The following is a 19708-nucleotide window of genomic DNA, read 5'->3' on the forward strand; positions in this document are numbered from 1 at the left end:
CTGCTTACTAAAGAAGGTAACTACCCAATTTTGTTCACTGTTGAGTCCCCTTGTGTTCCCGAGGTACCATCTACTGTTTTACGGCTGCTATAAGTTAAGTTAAAGTTAAAGTTTAAGTTAAGTTAAAGTTAAGTTAAGTGCTGTATTTGTTGCAAAAATGTGTAACATGTATTTGCCTCTTCTCCTGGGCAATATATAACATAATAAAATCACTAAAAAAAACAACCTGATAAAATAGAAAAAGACATAAAAGACACAGAGGACCACATGACTCAAGCTGATTTAAAAGCCAAATAATAGAAGTGGCTTTTAGGACAAGGCTTTTAACAGTGGCCCTTCTGACATGAGGGGGCAGAACATGCTGTAGTTTAGTAAAGTGTTTTTCAACCTTTTCTGAGCCAAGGCATATTTTTTTCATTGAAAAAATGCATAGGCACACCACCAGCAGACATCATTCAAAAACTGAACCCAGCTGACAGTAAAAAGTTGTTGTCACAATTGTTGGATATGACTTTAAAGCATAACAAAGCATGCATAATATAGCTCTTGTCTCAAAGTAGGTGTACTGTCACCACCTGTCACATCACACCCTGACTTATTTGGACTTTTTTGCTCTTTTCCTGTGTGTAGTGTTTTACTTCTTGTCTTGCGCTCCTATTTTGGTGGCTTTTTCTCTTTTGTTGGTATTTTCCTGTAGCAGTTTCATGTCTTCATTTGAGCGATATTTCCCGCATCTACTTTGTTTTAGCAATCAAGAATATTTCACTTGTTTTTATCCTTCTTTGTGGGAACATTGTTGATTGTCATGTCATGTTCGGATGTACTTTGTCTTTGCTCCACAGTAAGTCTTTGCTGTCGTTCAGCATTCTGTTTTTGTTTACTTTGCAGCCAGTTCAGTTTAAGTTTCATTTTGCTTCAATGCCTTTTCTTAGCGGCACTTAGCATGAAGATATTAGTAGTACCTGTAGCACTGAGGCACCAGCGTGAAGAAACTGTAAGCCAGATTCTGCAGAGTCAATCCCTCCAGTGGCCAGAACTGGGAAGCCCGGAAGCGCTCTTGCAATGGCGGAGACAGCTCTAAGAGCAATGGGTCTGATGGCATTACCTGCACACATGATATCAGTGCGTGTGTATCATTAAGAGCATTCACAGTATCAACATATCAATAAAATGTCTTTGTAATCAGCGTCACACAACAACTGATTTGGAAGTTTCTGAATCCACAGACATCATGCAAAAAGCTGACAATGGTTTTTAATTGAAAAAGAAACATCTGGATCCAGTATGTCTCCAATATGTCTTTTCCAAACTATAAGTAACACCTTTTTTACAGGTAGGCAAGTCCTGCGACTTATAGTCGGGTGCGTCTTATTTTTTTTAAATTATTATTATTATTATTTTTGTTTGTTTTTGTGTCCTGTCCAGCTTCTCAGGCAAATCATATAGTTGATGTAGATGCCCATGTCGGCTGTTCAGATTTACTTTACAAAAGAGAAGTGTAGGATACTTCTCTTGTTGCCTTATTTGTATTTGACTTTATTAAATGTATTTATATTATCATTTAGTGCAGCCGGGCCGGAGCAGGAGGGGATAGAAAGAGAAAAAAAAGAAGACAGAGGGGGAAATTGTGGGGATAAGAGGGGGATTAGACAGAGAGACAAAAACAACAACAGCAAACAACAACAACAACAACAATAGAGCAACATCAGCAAATATGACATGTACAAATATGATGGTAAAAGTAATAGCAAATAAGCAGTTAGCGAAAAATAAAAAATAATACAGAAATGACAATGAGCATTATTACACTACAAATGGATCAATACAAATACCAATAGAAATAGCGCTATTGATAATGAACAATACCAATAATTTACCTTTATTATCAACAATACAGTTGTTTAAATGCAACAATACATATACGTAATGATAACTTGAGATACGAAAGAATGCAGAAAAATGGAGGGGGAGAAAGAGAAGCAACCTACATTAACCTTGTAGATTGTTATAGTCACAATAGGTTAAGCTTTGTCAGTGTGCCATGTGTTACACCCAGTTTACCCTAGGGCAACAACGTTAATATATGTTTGATGAAACGTGATTATGTGCATGAGTGTAAGTATGCATATGTACTTGTATATGTACAGAATGTGTATATGTGTTTGTACAATGAATGTATATGTACAGAATGTGTATATGTGTTTGTACAGTGAATGTATATGTACAGAATGTGTATATGTGTATGTTTGTATATTGAATGTGCGTGTGGATGTACGAACATTAGGTAGGTAAATATGTACTGTATTTGTGTATGTATGTGGGAGCGTAGGTACCTATGTACGTATGTGAGCATATGTGAATTTGCATGTAAAATACATTCGACTCCCAGAGTGCGTGGGAGCCAGAGCACGGCCCCATCACCCCCGAGAGCCCAACCCACAAACAGGAGGCGTGGTGCCCAGGGAACCAGGGACCACCGCCCCCACGCAGCCAAGCCGGCCAGCGACAGGAACCCCAGAGCCCGACCCACCGTACCGCCCACAAGGGCCAGCAGCAGGCCGCAGACAGACGCACCCGGCAGAGGACAGGGCACGAGAAAAGCAGGGGACAGCCAGACCCCAAGCCAGCGAGAGACCACACCCCACACGGGCAGAAAGGCGAGACGCCCCGCCCGAGGGACCCAGAGACTCCCCGCAACCGGACGGGAAGACCGCCCCCGCCCCACCGGCAACCGGGCCCCCACGAGCCCACCCCCCACCCCCGGAGAGCGCGGCGAGGCCAGCCCCCGGCCACCCCACCCAAACCGGCCGCCGCAGGACCACCCAGGCACAGGGCCACGGGAACCACCCACCCCACCCGCAGGGACCCCAACGATGGAGATGGAACAACCAGCAACCGCCCCGCCGAGCCCCCCCCCTGAGGGAGGGGAAAAATAAAAAAATAATATTAATAAAATATATTAAAAAATAAATAAATAAATAAATAAATTAATTAATTAATTAATTTAAAAAAAAAAAGAATTAAAAGAAGATCACAGACATGCTGACAAACAAGGTCACTGGGTGCGTCTTATATATCAAATTATGCTTAATTTAACATGTTTCTTGTAGTGACGGACATATTCCAAAAAGTAAACATTACAGTCTACAAACCCCGTTTCCATATGAGTTGAGAAATTGTGTTAGATGTAAATATAAACAGAATACAATGATTTGAAAATCCTTTTCAATCCATATTCAATTGAATATTCTACAAAGACAACATATTTGATGTTCAAACTCATAAACATTTATTTTTTTTGGCAAAAAATCATTAACTTTAGAATTTGATGCCAGCAACATGTGACAAAGAAGTTGGGAAAGGTGGCAATAAATACTGATAAAGTTGAGGAATGCTCATCAAACACTTATTTGGAACATCCCACAGGTGTGCAGGCTAATTGGGAACAGGTGGGTGCCATGATTGGGTATAAAAACAGCTTCCCAAAAAATGCTCAGTCTTTCACAAGAAAGGATGGGGCGAGGTACACCCCTTTGTGCACAACTGCGTGAGCAAATAATCAAACAGTTTAAGAACAACGTTTCTCAAAGTGCAATTGCAAGAAATTTAGGGATTTCAACATCTACGGTCCATAATATCATCAAAAGGTTCAGAGAATCTGGAGAAATCACTCCACGTAAGCGGCATGGCCGGAAACCAACATTGAATGACCGTGACCTTCGATCCCTCAGACGGCACTATATCAAAAACCGACATCAATCTCTAAAGGATATCACCACATGGGCTCAGGAACACTTCAGAAAACCACTGTCACTAAATACAGTTGGTCGCTACATCTGTAAGTGCAAGTTAAAGCTCTACTATGCAAAGCCAAAGCCATTTATCAACAACATCCAGAAACTTCTCTGGGCCCGAGATCATCTAAGATGGACTCATGCAAAGTGGAAAAGTGTTCTGTGGTCTGACGAGTCCACATTTCAAATTGTTTTTGGAAATATTCGACATCGTGTCATCCGGACCAAAGAGGAAAAGAACCATCCGGATTGTTATAGGTGCAAAGTGTAAAAGCCAGCATGTGTGATGGTATGGGGGTGCATTAGTGCCTAGGACATGGGTAACTTACACATCTGTGAAGGCACCATTAATGCTGAAAGGCACATACAGGTTTTGGAACAACATATGCTGCCATCTAAGCGCCGTCTTTTTCATGGACGCCCTGCTTATTTCAGCAAGACAATGCCAAGCCACATTCAGCACGTGTTACAACAGCGTGGCTTTGTAAAAAAGAGTGCGGGTACTTTCCTGGCCCGCCTGTGGTCCAGACCTGTCTCCCATCGAAAATGTGTGGTGCATTATGAAGCGTAAAATACGACAGCGGAGAACCCGGACTGTTGAACGACTGAAGCTCTACATAAAACAAGAATGGGAAATAATTCCACTTTCAAAGCTTCAACAATTAGTTTCCTCAGTTCCCAATCGTTTACTGAGTGTTGTTAAAAGAAAAGGCCATGTAACACAGTGGTGAACATGCCCTTTCCCAACTACTTTGTCACGTGTTGCAGCCATGAAATTCTAAGTTAATTATTATTTGCAACAAAAAAAATAAAGTTTTTGAGTTTGAACATCAAATTTGTTGTCTTTGTAGCATATTCAACTGAATATGGGTTGAAAATGACTTGCAAATCATTGTATTCCGTTTATATTTACATCTAACACAATTTCCCAACTCATATGGAAACAGGGTTTGTAGTTTACATCAATAGTTTGATTGATGAGGACACGAAAGTATGAAGTCAAGTAGTTTCCATCAATACAGGTGTCCTCCAACAATGATGAGAGTGTTTACCTGACACTCCTCCGTACGTGCTGCATTTGCCAGCTCCAACACTTGGCCAGGGCGAGCCGTCTGCCTTCAGTCCCATCAAACCTGAGACTGTGTTTGTGGCTGTAACACCATCTGCTCCACCTGGAACACATTGACCACCTGAGCACCTGACCACCTGGAACACATTGACCACCTGAGCACCTGACCACCCGTAACACATTGACCACCTGACCACCTGTAACACGTTGACCACCTAAAGATTGGCTGCTTGACTTCAACAGAAGTGTTTTTTGCTCAGAACCAAAATTGTTTGCACATTTATTTGTGATTTTTGACAGACTATGTATTATTTTAATCTACAGCTATATTTGTTGACATCCTTTTCCTTCATTGGCAAATATTTGTGTCCTACCATCATTCATGTTGACATTGTGTCCTACCATTATTAATGTTGACATTGTGTCCTAGCCATTATTCATGTTGACATTGTGTCCTAGCCATTATTCATGTTGACATTGTGTCCTACCATTATTCATGTTGACATTGTGTCCTAGCCATCATTTATGTTGACATTGTGTCCTACCATTATTCATGTTGACATTGTGTCCTACCATTATTCATGTTGACATTGTGTCCTACCATTATTCATGTTGACATTGTGTCCTACCATTATTCATGTTCACATTGTGTCCTAGCCATTATTCATGTTGACAATGTGTCCTAGCCATTATTCATGTTGACATTGTGTCCTACCATCATTCATGTTGACATTGTGTCCTACCATTATTCATGTTGACATTGTGTCCTACCATCATTCATGTTGACATTGTGTCCTACCATTATTCATGTTGACATTGTGTCCTACCATCATTCATGTTGACATTGTGTCCTACCATTATTTATGTTGACATTGTGTCTTAGCCATTATTCATGTTGACATTGTGTCCTATCATTATTCATGTTGACATTGTGTCCTATCATTATTCATGTTGACATTGTGTCCTACCATTATTCATGTTGACATTGTGTCCTACCATTATTCATGTTGACATTGTGTCCTACCATTATTCATGTTGACATTGTGTCCTAGCCATTATTCATGTTGACATTGTGTCCTAGCCATTATTCATGTTGACATTGTGTCCTACCATTATTCATGTTGACATTGTGTCCTAGCCATTATTCATGTTGACATTGTGTCCTACCATTATTCATGTTGACATTGTGTCCTACCATTATTCATGTTGACATTGTGTCCTAGCCATTATTCATGTTGACATTGTGTCCTACCATTATTCATGTTGACATTGTGTCCAAGCCATTATTCATGGTGACATTGTGTCCTGCCATTATTCATGGTGACATTGTGTCCTACCATTATTCATGTTGACATTGTGTCCTACCATTATTCATGTTGACATTGTGTCCTACCATTATTCATGTTGACATTGTGTCCTAGCCATTATTCATGTTGACATTGTGTCCTAGCCATTATTCATGTTGACATTGTGTCCTACCATTATTCATGTTGACATTGTGTCCTACCATTATTCATGTTGACATTGTGTCCTAGCCAATATTCATGTTGACATTGTGTCCTAACATTATTCATGTTGACATTGTGTCCTAGCCATTATTCATGTTGACATTGTGTCCTAGCCATTATTCATGTTGACATTGTGTCCTACCATTATTCATGTTGACATTGTGTCCTAGCCATTATTCATGTTGACATTGTGTCCTAGCCATTATTCATGTTGACATTGTGTCCTACCATTATTCATGTTGACATTGTGTCCTACCATTATTCATGTTGACATTGTGTCCTAGCCATTATTCATGTTGACATTGTGTCCTAGCCATTATTCATGTTGACATTGTGTCCTAGCCATTATTCATGTTGACATTGTGTCCTACCATTATTCATGTTGACATTGTGTCCTACCATTATTCATGTTGACATTGTGTCCTTGCCATTATTCATGTTGACATTGTGTCCTACCATTATTCATGTTGACATTGTGTCCTTGCCATTATTCATGTTGACATTGTGTCCTACCATTATTCATGTTGACATTGTGTCCTACCATTATTCATGTTGACATTGTGTCCTGCCATTATTCATGTTGACATTGTGTCCTAGCCATTATTCATGTTGACATTGTGTCCTAGCCATTATTCATGTTGACATTGTGTCCTACCATTATTCATGTTGACATTGTGTCCTACCATTATTCATGTTGACATTGTGTCCAAGCCATTATTCATGGTGACATTGTGTCCTGCCATTATTCATGGTGACATTGTGTCCTACCATTATTCATGTTGACATTGTGTCCTACCATTATTCATGTTGACATTGTGTCCTACCATTATTCATGTTGACATTGTGTCCTACCATTATTCATGTTGACATTGTGTCCTACCATTATTCATGTTCACATTGTGTCCTACCATTATTCATGTTGACAATGTGTCCTAGCCATTATTCATGTTGACATTGTGTCCTACCATCATTCATGTTGACATTGTGTCCTACCATTATTCATGTTGACATTGTGTCCTACCATCATTCATGTTGACATTGTGTCCTACCATTATTCATGTTGACATTGTGTCCTACCATCATTCATGTTGACATTGTGTCCTACCATTATTTATGTTGACATTGTGTCCTAGCCATTATTCATGTTGACATTGTGTCCTAGCCATTATTCATGTTGACATTGTGTCCTATCATTATTCATGTTGACATTGTGTCCTACCATTATTCATGTTGACATTGTGTCCTACCATTATTCATGTTGAAATTGTGTCCTACCATTATTCATGTTGACATTGTGTCCTAGCCATTATTCATGTTGACATTGTGTCCTAGCCATTATTCATGTTGACATTGTGTCCTACCATTATTCATGTTGACATTGTGTCCTACCATTATTCATGTTGACATTATGTCCTACCATTATTCATGTTGACATTGTGTCCTACCATTATTCATGTTGACATTGTGTCCTAGCCATTATTCATGTTGACATTGTGTCCTACCATTATTCATGTTGACATTGTGTCCAAGCCATTATTCATGGTGACATTGTGTCCTACCATTATTCATGTTGACATTGTGTCCTACCATTATTCATGTTGACATTGTGTCCTACCATTATTCATGTAGACATTGTGTCATAGCCATTATTCATGTTGACATTGTGTCCAACCATTATTCATGTTGACATTGTGTCCTACCATTATTCATGTTGACATTGTGTCCTACCATTATTCATGTTGACTTTGTGTCCTAGCCATTATTCATGTTGACATTGTGTCCTACCATTATTCATGTTGACATTGTGTCCTAGCCATTATTCATGTTGACATTGTGTCCTACCATTATTCATGTTGACATTGTGTCCTACCATTATTCATGTTGACATTGTGTCCTAGCCATTATTCATGTTGACATTGTGTCCTACCATTATTCATGTTGACATTGTGTCCTAGCCATTATTCATGTTGACATTGTGTCCTAGCCATTATTCATGTTGACATTGTGTCCTACCATTATTCATGTTGACATTGTGTCCTAGCCATTATTCATGTTGACATTGTGTCCTAGCCATTATTCATGTTGACATTGTGTCCTACCATTATTCATGTTGACATTGTGTCCTAGCCATTATTCATTGTGTCCTAGCCATTATGACATTGTGTCCTACCATTATTCATGTTGACATTGTGTCCTAACATTATTCATGTTGACCATTATTCATGTTGACATTGTGTCCTACCATTATTCATGTTGACATTGTGTCCTACCATTATTCATGTTGACATTGTGTCCTTGCCATTATTCATGTTGACATTGTGTCCTACCATTATTCATGTTGACATTGTGTCCTACCATTATTCAAGTTGACATTGTGTCCTAGCCATTATTCATGTTGACATTGTGTCCTAGCCATTATTCATGTTGACATTGTGTCCTACCATTATTCATGTTGACATTGTGTCCTAGCCATTATTCATGTTGACATTGTGTCCTACCATTATTCATGTTGACATTGTGTCCTACCATTATTCATGTTGACATTGTGTCCTAGCCATTATTCATGTTGACATTGTGTCCTACCATTATTCATGTTGACATTGTGTCCAAGCCATTATTCATGGTGACATTGTGTCCTGCCATTATTCATGGTGACATTGTGTCCTACCATTATTCATGTTGACATTGTGTCCTACCATTATTCATGTTGACATTGTGTCCTAGCCATTATTCATGTTGACATTGTGTCCTACCATTATTCATGTTGACATTGTGTCCTACCATTATTCATGTTGACATTGTGTCCTAGCCATTATTCATGTTGACATTGTGTCCTAGCCATTATTCATGTTGACATTGTGTCCTACCATTATTCATGTTGACATTGTGTCCTAGCCATTATTCATGTTGACATTGTGTCCTACCATTGTTCATGTTGACATTGTGTCCTACCATTATTCATGTTGACATTGTGTCCTAGCCATTATTCATGTTGACATTGTGTCCTGCCATTATTCATGGTGACATTGTGTCCAAGCCATTATTCATGGTGACATTGTGTCCTGCCATTATTCATGGTGACATTGTGTCCTACCATTATTCATGTTGACATTGTGTCCTACCATTATTCATGTTGACATTGTGTCCTACCATTATTCATGTTGACATTGTGTCCTAGCCATTATTCATGTTGACATTGTGTCCTACCATTATTCATGTTGACATTGTGTCCTAGCCATTATTCATGTTGACATTGTGTCCTACCATTATTCATGTTGACATTGTGTCCTACCATTATTCATGTTGACATTGTGTCCTAGCCATTATTCATGTTGACATTGTGTCCTAACATTATTCATGTTTACATTGTGTCCTAGCCATTATTCATGTTGACATTGTGTCCTAGCCATTATTCATGTTGACATTGTGTCCTACCATTATTCATGTTGACATTGTGTCCTAGCCATTATTCATGTTGACATTGTGTCCTAGCCATTATTCATGTTGACATTGTGTCCTACCATTATTCATGTTGACATTGTGTCCTACCATTATTCATGTTGACATTGTGTCCTAGCCATTATTCATGTTGACATTGTGTCCTAGCCATTATTCATGTTGACATTGTGTCCTACCATTATTCATGTTGACATTGTGTCCTACCATTATTCATGTTGACATTGTGTCCTTGCCATTATTCATGTTGACATTGTGTCCTACCATTATTCATGTTGACATTGTGTCCTTGCCATTATTCATGTTGACATTGTGTCCTACCATTATTCATGTTGACATTGTGTCCTACCATTATTCATGTTGACATTGTGTCCTGCCATTATTCATGTTGACATTGTGTCCTAGCCATTATTCATGTTGACATTGTGTCCTAGCCATTATTCATGTTGACATTGTGTCCTACCATTATTCATGTTGACATTGTGTCCTACCATTATTCATGTTGACATTGTGTCCAAGCCATTATTCATGGTGACATTGTGTCCTGCCATTATTCATGGTGACATTGTGTCCTACCATTATTCATGTTGACATTGTGTCCTACCATTATTCATGTTGACATTGTGTCCTACCATTATTCATGTTGACATTGTGTCCTACCATTATTCATGTTCACATTGTGTCCTAGCCATTATTCATGTTGACAATGTGTCCTACCATTATTCATGTTGACATTGTGTCCTACCATCATTCATGTTGACATTGTGTCCTACCATTATTTATGTTGACATTGTGTCCTAGCCATTATTCATGTTGACATTGTGTCCTAGCCATTATTCATGTTGACATTGTGTCCTACCATTATTCATGTTGACATTGTGTCCTACCATTATTCATGTTGACATTGTGTCCTTGCCATTATTCATGTTGACATTGTGTCCTACCATTATTCATGTTGACATTGTGTCCTAGCCATTATTCATGTTGACATTGTGTCCTACCATTATTCATGTTGACATTGTGTCCTACCATTATTCATGTTGACATTGTGTCCTGCCATTATTCATGTTGACATTGTGTCCTAGCCATTATTCATGTTGACATTGTGTCCTTGCCATTATTCATGTTGACATTGTGTCCTACCATTATTCATGTTGACATTGTGTCCTACCATTATTCATGTTGACATTGTGTCCTGCCATTATTCATGTTGACATTGTGTCCTGCCATTATTCATGGTGACATTGTGTCCTACCATTATTCATGTTGACATTGTGTCCTACCATTATTCATGTTGACATTGTGTCCTACCATTATTCATGTTGACATTGTGTCCTACCATTATTCATGTTGACATTGTGTCCTACCATTATTCATGTTCACATTGTGTCCTACCATTATTCATGTTGACAATGTGTCCTAGCCATTATTCATGTTGACATTGTGTCCTACCATCATTCATGTTGACATTGTGTCCTACCATTATTCATGTTGACATTGTGTCCTACCATCATTCATGTTGACATTGTGTCCTACCATTATTCATGTTGACATTGTGTCCTACCATCATTCATGTTGACATTGTGTCCTACCATTATTTATGTTGACATTGTGTCCTAGCCATTATTCATGTTGACATTGTGTCCTAGCCATTATTCATGTTGACATTGTGTCCTATCATTATTCATGTTGACATTGTGTCCTACCATTATTCATGTTGACATTGTGTCCTACCATTATTCATGTTGAAATTGTGTCCTACCATTATTCATGTTGACATTGTGTCCTAGCCATTATTCATGTTGACATTGTGTCCTAGCCATTATTCATGTTGACATTGTGTCCTACCATTATTCATGTTGACATTGTGTCCTACCATTATTCATGTTGACATTATGTCCTACCATTATTCATGTTGACATTGTGTCCTACCATTATTCATGTTGACATTGTGTCCTAGCCATTATTCATGTTGACATTGTGTCCTACCATTATTCATGTTGACATTGTGTCCAAGCCATTATTCATGGTGACATTGTGTCCTACCATTATTCATGTTGACATTGTGTCCTACCATTATTCATGTTGACATTGTGTCCTACCATTATTCATGTAGACATTGTGTCATAGCCATTATTCATGTTGACATTGTGTCCAACCATTATTCATGTTGACATTGTGTCCTACCATTATTCATGTTGACATTGTGTCCTACCATTATTCATGTTGACTTTGTGTCCTAGCCATTATTCATGTTGACATTGTGTCCTACCATTATTCATGTTGACATTGTGTCCTAGCCATTATTCATGTTGACATTGTGTCCTACCATTATTCATGTTGACATTGTGTCCTACCATTATTCATGTTGACATTGTGTCCTAGCCATTATTCATGTTGACATTGTGTCCTACCATTATTCATGTTGACATTGTGTCCTACCATTATTCATGTTGACATTGTGTCCTAGCCATTATTCATGTTGACATTGTGTCCTAACATTATTCATGTTGACATTGTGTCCTAGCCATTATTCATGTTGACATTGTGTCCTAGCCATTATTCATGTTGACATTGTGTCCTACCATTATTCATGTTGACATTGTGTCCTAGCCATTATTCATGTTGACATTGTGTCCTACCATTATTCATGTTGACATTGTGTCCTACCATTATTCATGTTGACATTGTGTCCTACCATTATTCATGTTGACATTGTGTCCTACCATTATTCATGTTGACATTGTGTCCTAGCCATTATTCATGTTGACATTGTGTCCTAGCCATTATTCATGTTGACATTGTGTCCTACCATTATTCATGTTGACATTGTGTCCTAGCCATTATTCATGTTGACATTGTGTCCTAGCCATTATTCATGTTGACATTGTGTCCTACCATTATTCATGTTGACATTGTGTCCTACCATTATTCATGTTGACATTGTGTCCTACCATTATTCATGTTGACATTGTGTCCTTGCCATTATTCATGTTGACATTGTGTCCTACCATTATTCATGTTGACATTGTGTCCTACCATTATTCATGTTGACATTGTGTCCTAGCCATTATTCATGTTGACATTGTGTCCTAGCCATTATTCATGTTGACATTGTGTCCTACCATTATTCATGTTGACATTGTGTCCTAGCCATTATTCATGTTGACATTGTGTCCTACCATTATTCATGTTGACATTGTGTCCTACCATTATTCATGTTGACATTGTGTCCTAGCCATTATTCATGTTGACATTGTGTCCTACCATTATTCATGTTGACATTGTGTCCAAGCCATTATTCATGGTGACATTGTGTCCTGCCATTATTCATGGTGACATTGTGTCCTACCATTATTCATGTTGACATTGTGTCCTACCATTATTCATGTTGACATTGTGTCCTACCATTATTCATGTTGACATTGTGTCCTAGCCATTATTCATGTTGACATTGTGTCCTACCATTATTCATGTTGACATTGTGTCCTACCATTATTCATGTTGACATTGTGTCCTAGCCATTATTCATGTTGACATTGTGTCCTAGCCATTATTCATGTTGACATTGTGTCCTACCATTATTCATGTTGACATTGTGTCCTAGCCATTATTCATGTTGACATTGTGTCCTACCATTGTTCATGTTGACATTGTGTCCTACCATTATTCATGTTGACATTGTGTCCTAGCCATTATTCATGTTGACATTGTGTCCTGCCATTATTCATGGTGACATTGTGTCCAAGCCATTATTCATGGTGACATTGTGTCCTGCCATTATTCATGGTGACATTGTGTCCTACCATTATTCATGTTGACATTGTGTCCTACCATTATTCATGTTGACATTGTGTCCTACCATTATTCATGTTGACATTGTGTCCTAGCCATTATTCATGTTGACATTGTGTCCTACCATTATTCATGTTGACATTGTGTCCTACCATTATTCATGTTCACATTGTGTCCTAGCCATTATTCATGTTGACAATGTGTCCTAGCCATTATTCATGTTGACATTGTGTCCTACCATTATTCATGTTGACATTGTGTCCTACCATTATTCATGTTGACATTGTGTCCTAGCCATTATTCATGTTGACATTGTGTCCTAGCCATTATTCATGTTGACATTGTGTCCTACCATTATTCATGTTGACATTGTGTCCTACCATTATTCATGTTGACATTGTGTCCTTGCCATTATTCATGTTGACATTGTGTCCTACCATTATTCATGTTGACATTGTGTCCTTGCCATTATTCATGTTGACATTGTGTCCTACCATTATTCATGTTGACATTGTGTCCTACCATTATTCATGTTGACATTGTGTCCTGCCATTATTCATGTTGACATTGTGTCCTAGCCATTATTCATGTTGACATTGTGTCCTAGCCATTATTCATGTTGACATTGTGTCCTACCATTATTCATGTTGACATTGTGTCCTACCATTATTCATGTTGACATTGTGTCCAAGCCATTATTCATGGTGACATTGTGTCCTGCCATTATTCATGGTGACATTGTGTCCTACCATTATTCATGTTGACATTGTGTCCTACCATTATTCATGTTGACATTGTGTCCTACCATTATTCATGTTGACATTGTGTCCTACCATTATTCATGTTCACATTGTGTCCTAGCCATTATTCATGTTGACAATGTGTCCTAGCCATTATTCATGTTGACATTGTGTCCTACCATCATTCATGTTGACATTGTGTCCTACCATTATTCATGTTGACATTGTGTCCTACCATCATTCATGTTGACATTGTGTCCTACCATTATTCATGTTGACATTGTGTCCTACCATCATTCATGTTGACATTGTGTCCTACCATTATTTATGTTGACATTGTGTCCTAGCCATTATTCATGTTGACATTGTGTCCTAGACATTATTCATGTTGACATTGTGTCCTATCATTATTCATGTTGACATTGTGTCCTACCATTATTCATGTTGACATTGTGTCCTACCATTATTCATGTTGACATTGTGTCCTAGCCATTATTCATGTTGACATTGTGTCCTAGCCATTATTCATGTTGACATTGTGTCCTACCATTATTCATGTTGACATTGTGTCCTAGCCATTATTCATGTTGACATTGTGTCCTACCATTATTCATGTTGACATTGTGTCCTACCATTATTCATGTTGACATTGTGTCCTAGCCATTATTCATGGTGACATTGTGTCCTACCATTATTCATGTTGACATTGTGTCCAAGCCATTATTCATGGTGACATTGTGTCCTACCATTATTCATGTTGACATTGTGTCCTACCATTATTCATGTTGACATTGTGTCCTACCATTATTCATGTTGACATTGTGTCCTACCATTATTCATGTTGACATTGTGTCCTAGCCATTATTCATGTTGACATTGTGTCCTACCATTATTCATGTTGACATTGTGTCCTACCATTATTCATGTTGACATTGTGTCCTAGCCATTATTCATGTTGACATTGTGTCCTACCATTATTCATGTTGACATTGTGTCCTAGCCATTATTCATGTTGACATTGTGTCCTACCATTATTCATGTTGACATTGTGTCCTACCATTATTCATGTTGACATTGTGTCCTAGCCATTATTCATGGTGACATTGTGTCCTGCCATTATTCATGGTGACATTGTGTCCAAGCCATTATTCATGGTGACATTGTGTCCTGCCATTATTCATGGTGACATTGTGTCCTACCATTATTCATGTTGACATTGTGTCCTACCATTATTCATGTTGACATTGTATCCTACCATTATTCATGTTGACATTGTGTCCTAGCCATTATTCATGTTGACATTGTGTCCTACCATTATTCATGTTGACATTGCGTCCTAGCCATTATTCATGTTGACATTGTGTCCTACCATTATTCATGTTGACATTGCGTCCTACCATTATTCATGTTGACATTGTGTCCTAGCCATTATTCATGTTGACATTGTGTCCTAACATTATTCATGTTGACATTGTGTCCTAGCCATTATTCATGTTGACATTGTGTCCTAGCCATTATTCATGTTGACATTGTGTCCTACCATTATTCATGTTGACATTGTGTCCTAGCCATTATTCATGTCGACATTGTGTCCTAGCCATTATTCATGTTGACATTGTGTCCTAGCCATTATTCATGTCGACATTGTGTCCTACCATTATTCATGTTGACATTGTGTCCTACCATTATTCATGTTGACATTGTGTCCTTGCCATTATTCATGTTGACATTGTGTCCTACCATTATTCATGTTGACATTGTGTCCTTGCCATTATTCATGTTGACATTGTGTCCTACCATTATTCATGTTGACATTGTGTCCTACCATTATTCATGTTGACATTGTGTCCTGCCATTATTCATGTTGACATTGTGTCCTACCATTATTCATGTTGACATTGTGTCCTAGCCATTATTCATGTTGACATTGTGTCCTGTCATTATTCATGTTGACATTGTGTCCTACCATTATTCATGTTGACATTGTGTCCTACCATTATTCATGTTGACATTGTGTCCTACCATTATTCATGTTGACATTGTGTCCTAGCCATTATTCATGTTGACATTGTGTCCTACCATTATTCATGTTGACATTGTGTCCTACCATTATTCATGTTGACATTGTGTCCTAGCCATTATTCATGTTGACATTGTGTCCTACCATTATTCATGTTGACATTGTGTCCTACCATTATTCATGTTGACATTGTGTCCAAGCCATTATTCATGTTGACATTGTGTCCTACCATTATTCATGTTGACATTGTGTCCAAGCCATTATTCATGTTGACATTGTGTCCTACCATTATTCATGTTGACATTGTGTCCTACCATTATTCATGTTGACATTGTGTCCTAGCCATTATTCATGTTGACATTGTGTCCTACCATTATTCATGTTGACATTGTGTCCTAGCATTATTCATGTTGACATTGTGTCCTACCATTATTCATGTTGACATTGTGTCCTAGCCTTTATTCATGTTGACATTGTGTCCTAGCCATTATTCATGTTGACATTGTGTCCTAGCCATTATTCATGTTGACATTGTGTCCTACCATTATTCATGTTGACATTGTGTCCTACCATTATTCATGTTGACATTGTGTCCTTGCCATTATTCATGTTGACATTGTGTCCTACCATTATTCATGTTGACATTGTGTCCTTGCCATTATTCATGTTGACATTGTGTCCTACCATTATTCATGTTGACATTGTGTCCTACCATTATTCATGTTGACATTGTGTCCTGCCATTATTCATGTTGACATTGTGTCCTAGCCATTATTCATGTTGACATTGTGTCCTAGCCATTATTCATGTTGACATTGTGTCCTACCATTATTCATGTTGACATTGTGTCCTACCATTATTCATGTTGACATTGTGTCCAAGCCATTATTCATGGTGACATTGTGTCCTGCCATTATTCATGGTGACATTGTGTCCTACCATTATTCATGTTGACATTGTGTCCTACCATGATTCATGTTGACATTGTGTCCTACCATGATTCATGTTGACATTGTGTCCTACCATTATTCATGTTGACATTGTGTCCTACCATTATTCATGTTCTCATTGTGTCCTACCATTATTCATGTTGACAATGTGTCCTAGCCATTATTCATGTTGACATTGTGTCCTACCATCATTCATGTTGACATTGTGTCCTACCATTATTCATGTTGACATTGTGTCCTACCATCATTCATGTTGACATTGTGTCCTACCATTATTCATGTTGACATTGTGTCCTACCATCATTCATGTTGACATTGTGTCCTACCATTATTTATGTTGACATTGTGTCCTAGCCATTATTCATGTTGACATTGTGTCCTAGCCATTATTCATGTTGACATTGTGTCCTATCATTATTCATGTTGACATTGTGTCCTACCATTATTCATGTTGACATTGTGTCCTACCATTATTCATGTTGAAATTGTGTCCTACCATTATTCATGTTGACATTGTGTCCTAGCCATTATTCATGTTGACATTGTGTCCTAGCCATTATTCATGTTGACATTGTGTCCTACCATTATTCATGTTGACATTGTGTCCTACCATTATTCATGTTGACATTATGTCCTACCATTATTCATGTTGACATTGTGTCCTACCATTATTCATGTTGACATTGTGTCCTAGCCATTATTCATGTTGACATTGTGTCCTACCATTATTCATGTTGACATTGTGTCCAAGCCATTATTCATGGTGACATTGTGTCCTACCATTATTCATGTTGACATTGTGTCCTACCATTATTCATGTTGACATTGTGTCCTACCATTATTCATGTAGACATTGTGTCATAGCCATTATTCATGTTGACATTGTGTCCTACCATTATTCATGTTGACATTGTGTCCTACCATTATTCATGTTGACATTGTGTCCTACCATTATTCATGTTGACTTTGTGTCCTAGCCATTATTCATGTTGACATTGTGTCCTACCATTATTCATGTTGACATTGTGTCCTAGCCATTATTCATGTTGACATTGTGTCCTACCATTATTCATGTTGACATTGTGTCCTACCATTATTCATGTTGACATTGTGTCCTAGCCATTATTCATGTTGACATTGTGTCCTAACATTATTCATGTTGACATTGTGTCCTAGCCATTATTCATGTTGACATTGTGTCCTAGCCATTATTCATGTTGACATTGTGTCCTACCATTATTCATGTTGACATTGTGTCCTAGCCATTATTCATGTTGACATTGTGTCCTAGCCATTATTCATGTTGACATTGTGTCCTACCATTATTCATGTTGACATTGTGTCCTACCATTATTCATGTTGACATTGTGTCCTACCATTATTCATGTTGACATTGTGTCCTAACATTATTCATGTTGACATTGTGTCCTAGCCATTATTCATGTTGACATTGTGTCCTAGCCATTATTCATGTTGACATTGTGTCCTACCATTATTCATGTTGACATTGTGTCCTACCATTATTCATGTTGACATTGTGTCCTTGCCATTATTCATGTTGACATTGTGTCCTACCATTATTCATGTTGACATTGTGTCCTAGCCATTATTCATGTTGACATTGTGTCCTACCATTATTCATGTTGACATTGTGTCCTACCATTATTCATGTTGACATTGTGTCCTGCCATTATTCATGTTGACATTGTGTCCTAGCCATTATTCATGTTGACATTGTGTCCTTGCCATTATTCATGTTGACATTGTGTCCTACCATTATTCATGTTGACATTGTGTCCTACCATTATTCATGTTGACATTGTGTCCTGCCATTATTCATGTTGACATTGTGTCCTGCCATTATTCATGGTGACATTGTGTCCTACCATTATTCATGTTGACATTGTGTCCTACCATTATTCATGTTGACATTGTGTCCTACCATTATTCATGTTGACATTGTGTCCTACCATTATTCATGTTGACATTGTGTCCTACCATTATTCATGTTGACATTGTGTCCTACCATTATTCATGTTCACATTGTGTCCTACCATTATTCATGTTGACAATGTGTCCTAGCCATTATTCATGTTGACATTGTGTCCTACCATTATTCATGTTGACATTGTGTCCTACCATCATTCATGTTGACATTGTGTCCTACCATTATTCATGTTGACATTGTGTCCTACCATCATTCATGTTGACATTGTGTCCTACCATTATTTATGTTGACATTGTGTCCTAGCCATTATTCATGTTGACATTGTGTCCTAGCCATTATTCATGTTGACATTGTGTCCTATCATTATTCATGTTGACATTGTGTCCTACCATTATTCATGTTGACATTGTGTCCTACCATTATTCATG

General features: G+C 38.0%; 1 protein-coding gene across 2 annotated transcripts in view; it reads right to left on the reverse strand.

The window, feature by feature from the left end:
• dpydb (dihydropyrimidine dehydrogenase b) overlaps positions 1–19708 on the reverse strand; it is a 96913-nt gene that overhangs the window by 17679 nt on the left and 59526 nt on the right. For both annotated transcript variants that reach the window (XM_061936569.2, XM_061936575.2), the window contains exons 18-19: positions 4847–4966; positions 963–1105 (exon numbers count right to left, since the gene is read on the reverse strand). In XM_061936569.2, coding sequence (XP_061792553.1) covers positions 963–1105; positions 4847–4966 — 263 coding nt within the window. The remainder of the gene's footprint in view (positions 1–962; positions 1106–4846; positions 4967–19708) is intronic.

The sequence above is a fragment of the Nerophis lumbriciformis genome, linkage group LG03 (assembly GCF_033978685.3).
Source record: "Nerophis lumbriciformis linkage group LG03, RoL_Nlum_v2.1, whole genome shotgun sequence".
Taxonomy (NCBI): domain Eukaryota; kingdom Metazoa; phylum Chordata; class Actinopteri; order Syngnathiformes; family Syngnathidae; genus Nerophis; species Nerophis lumbriciformis.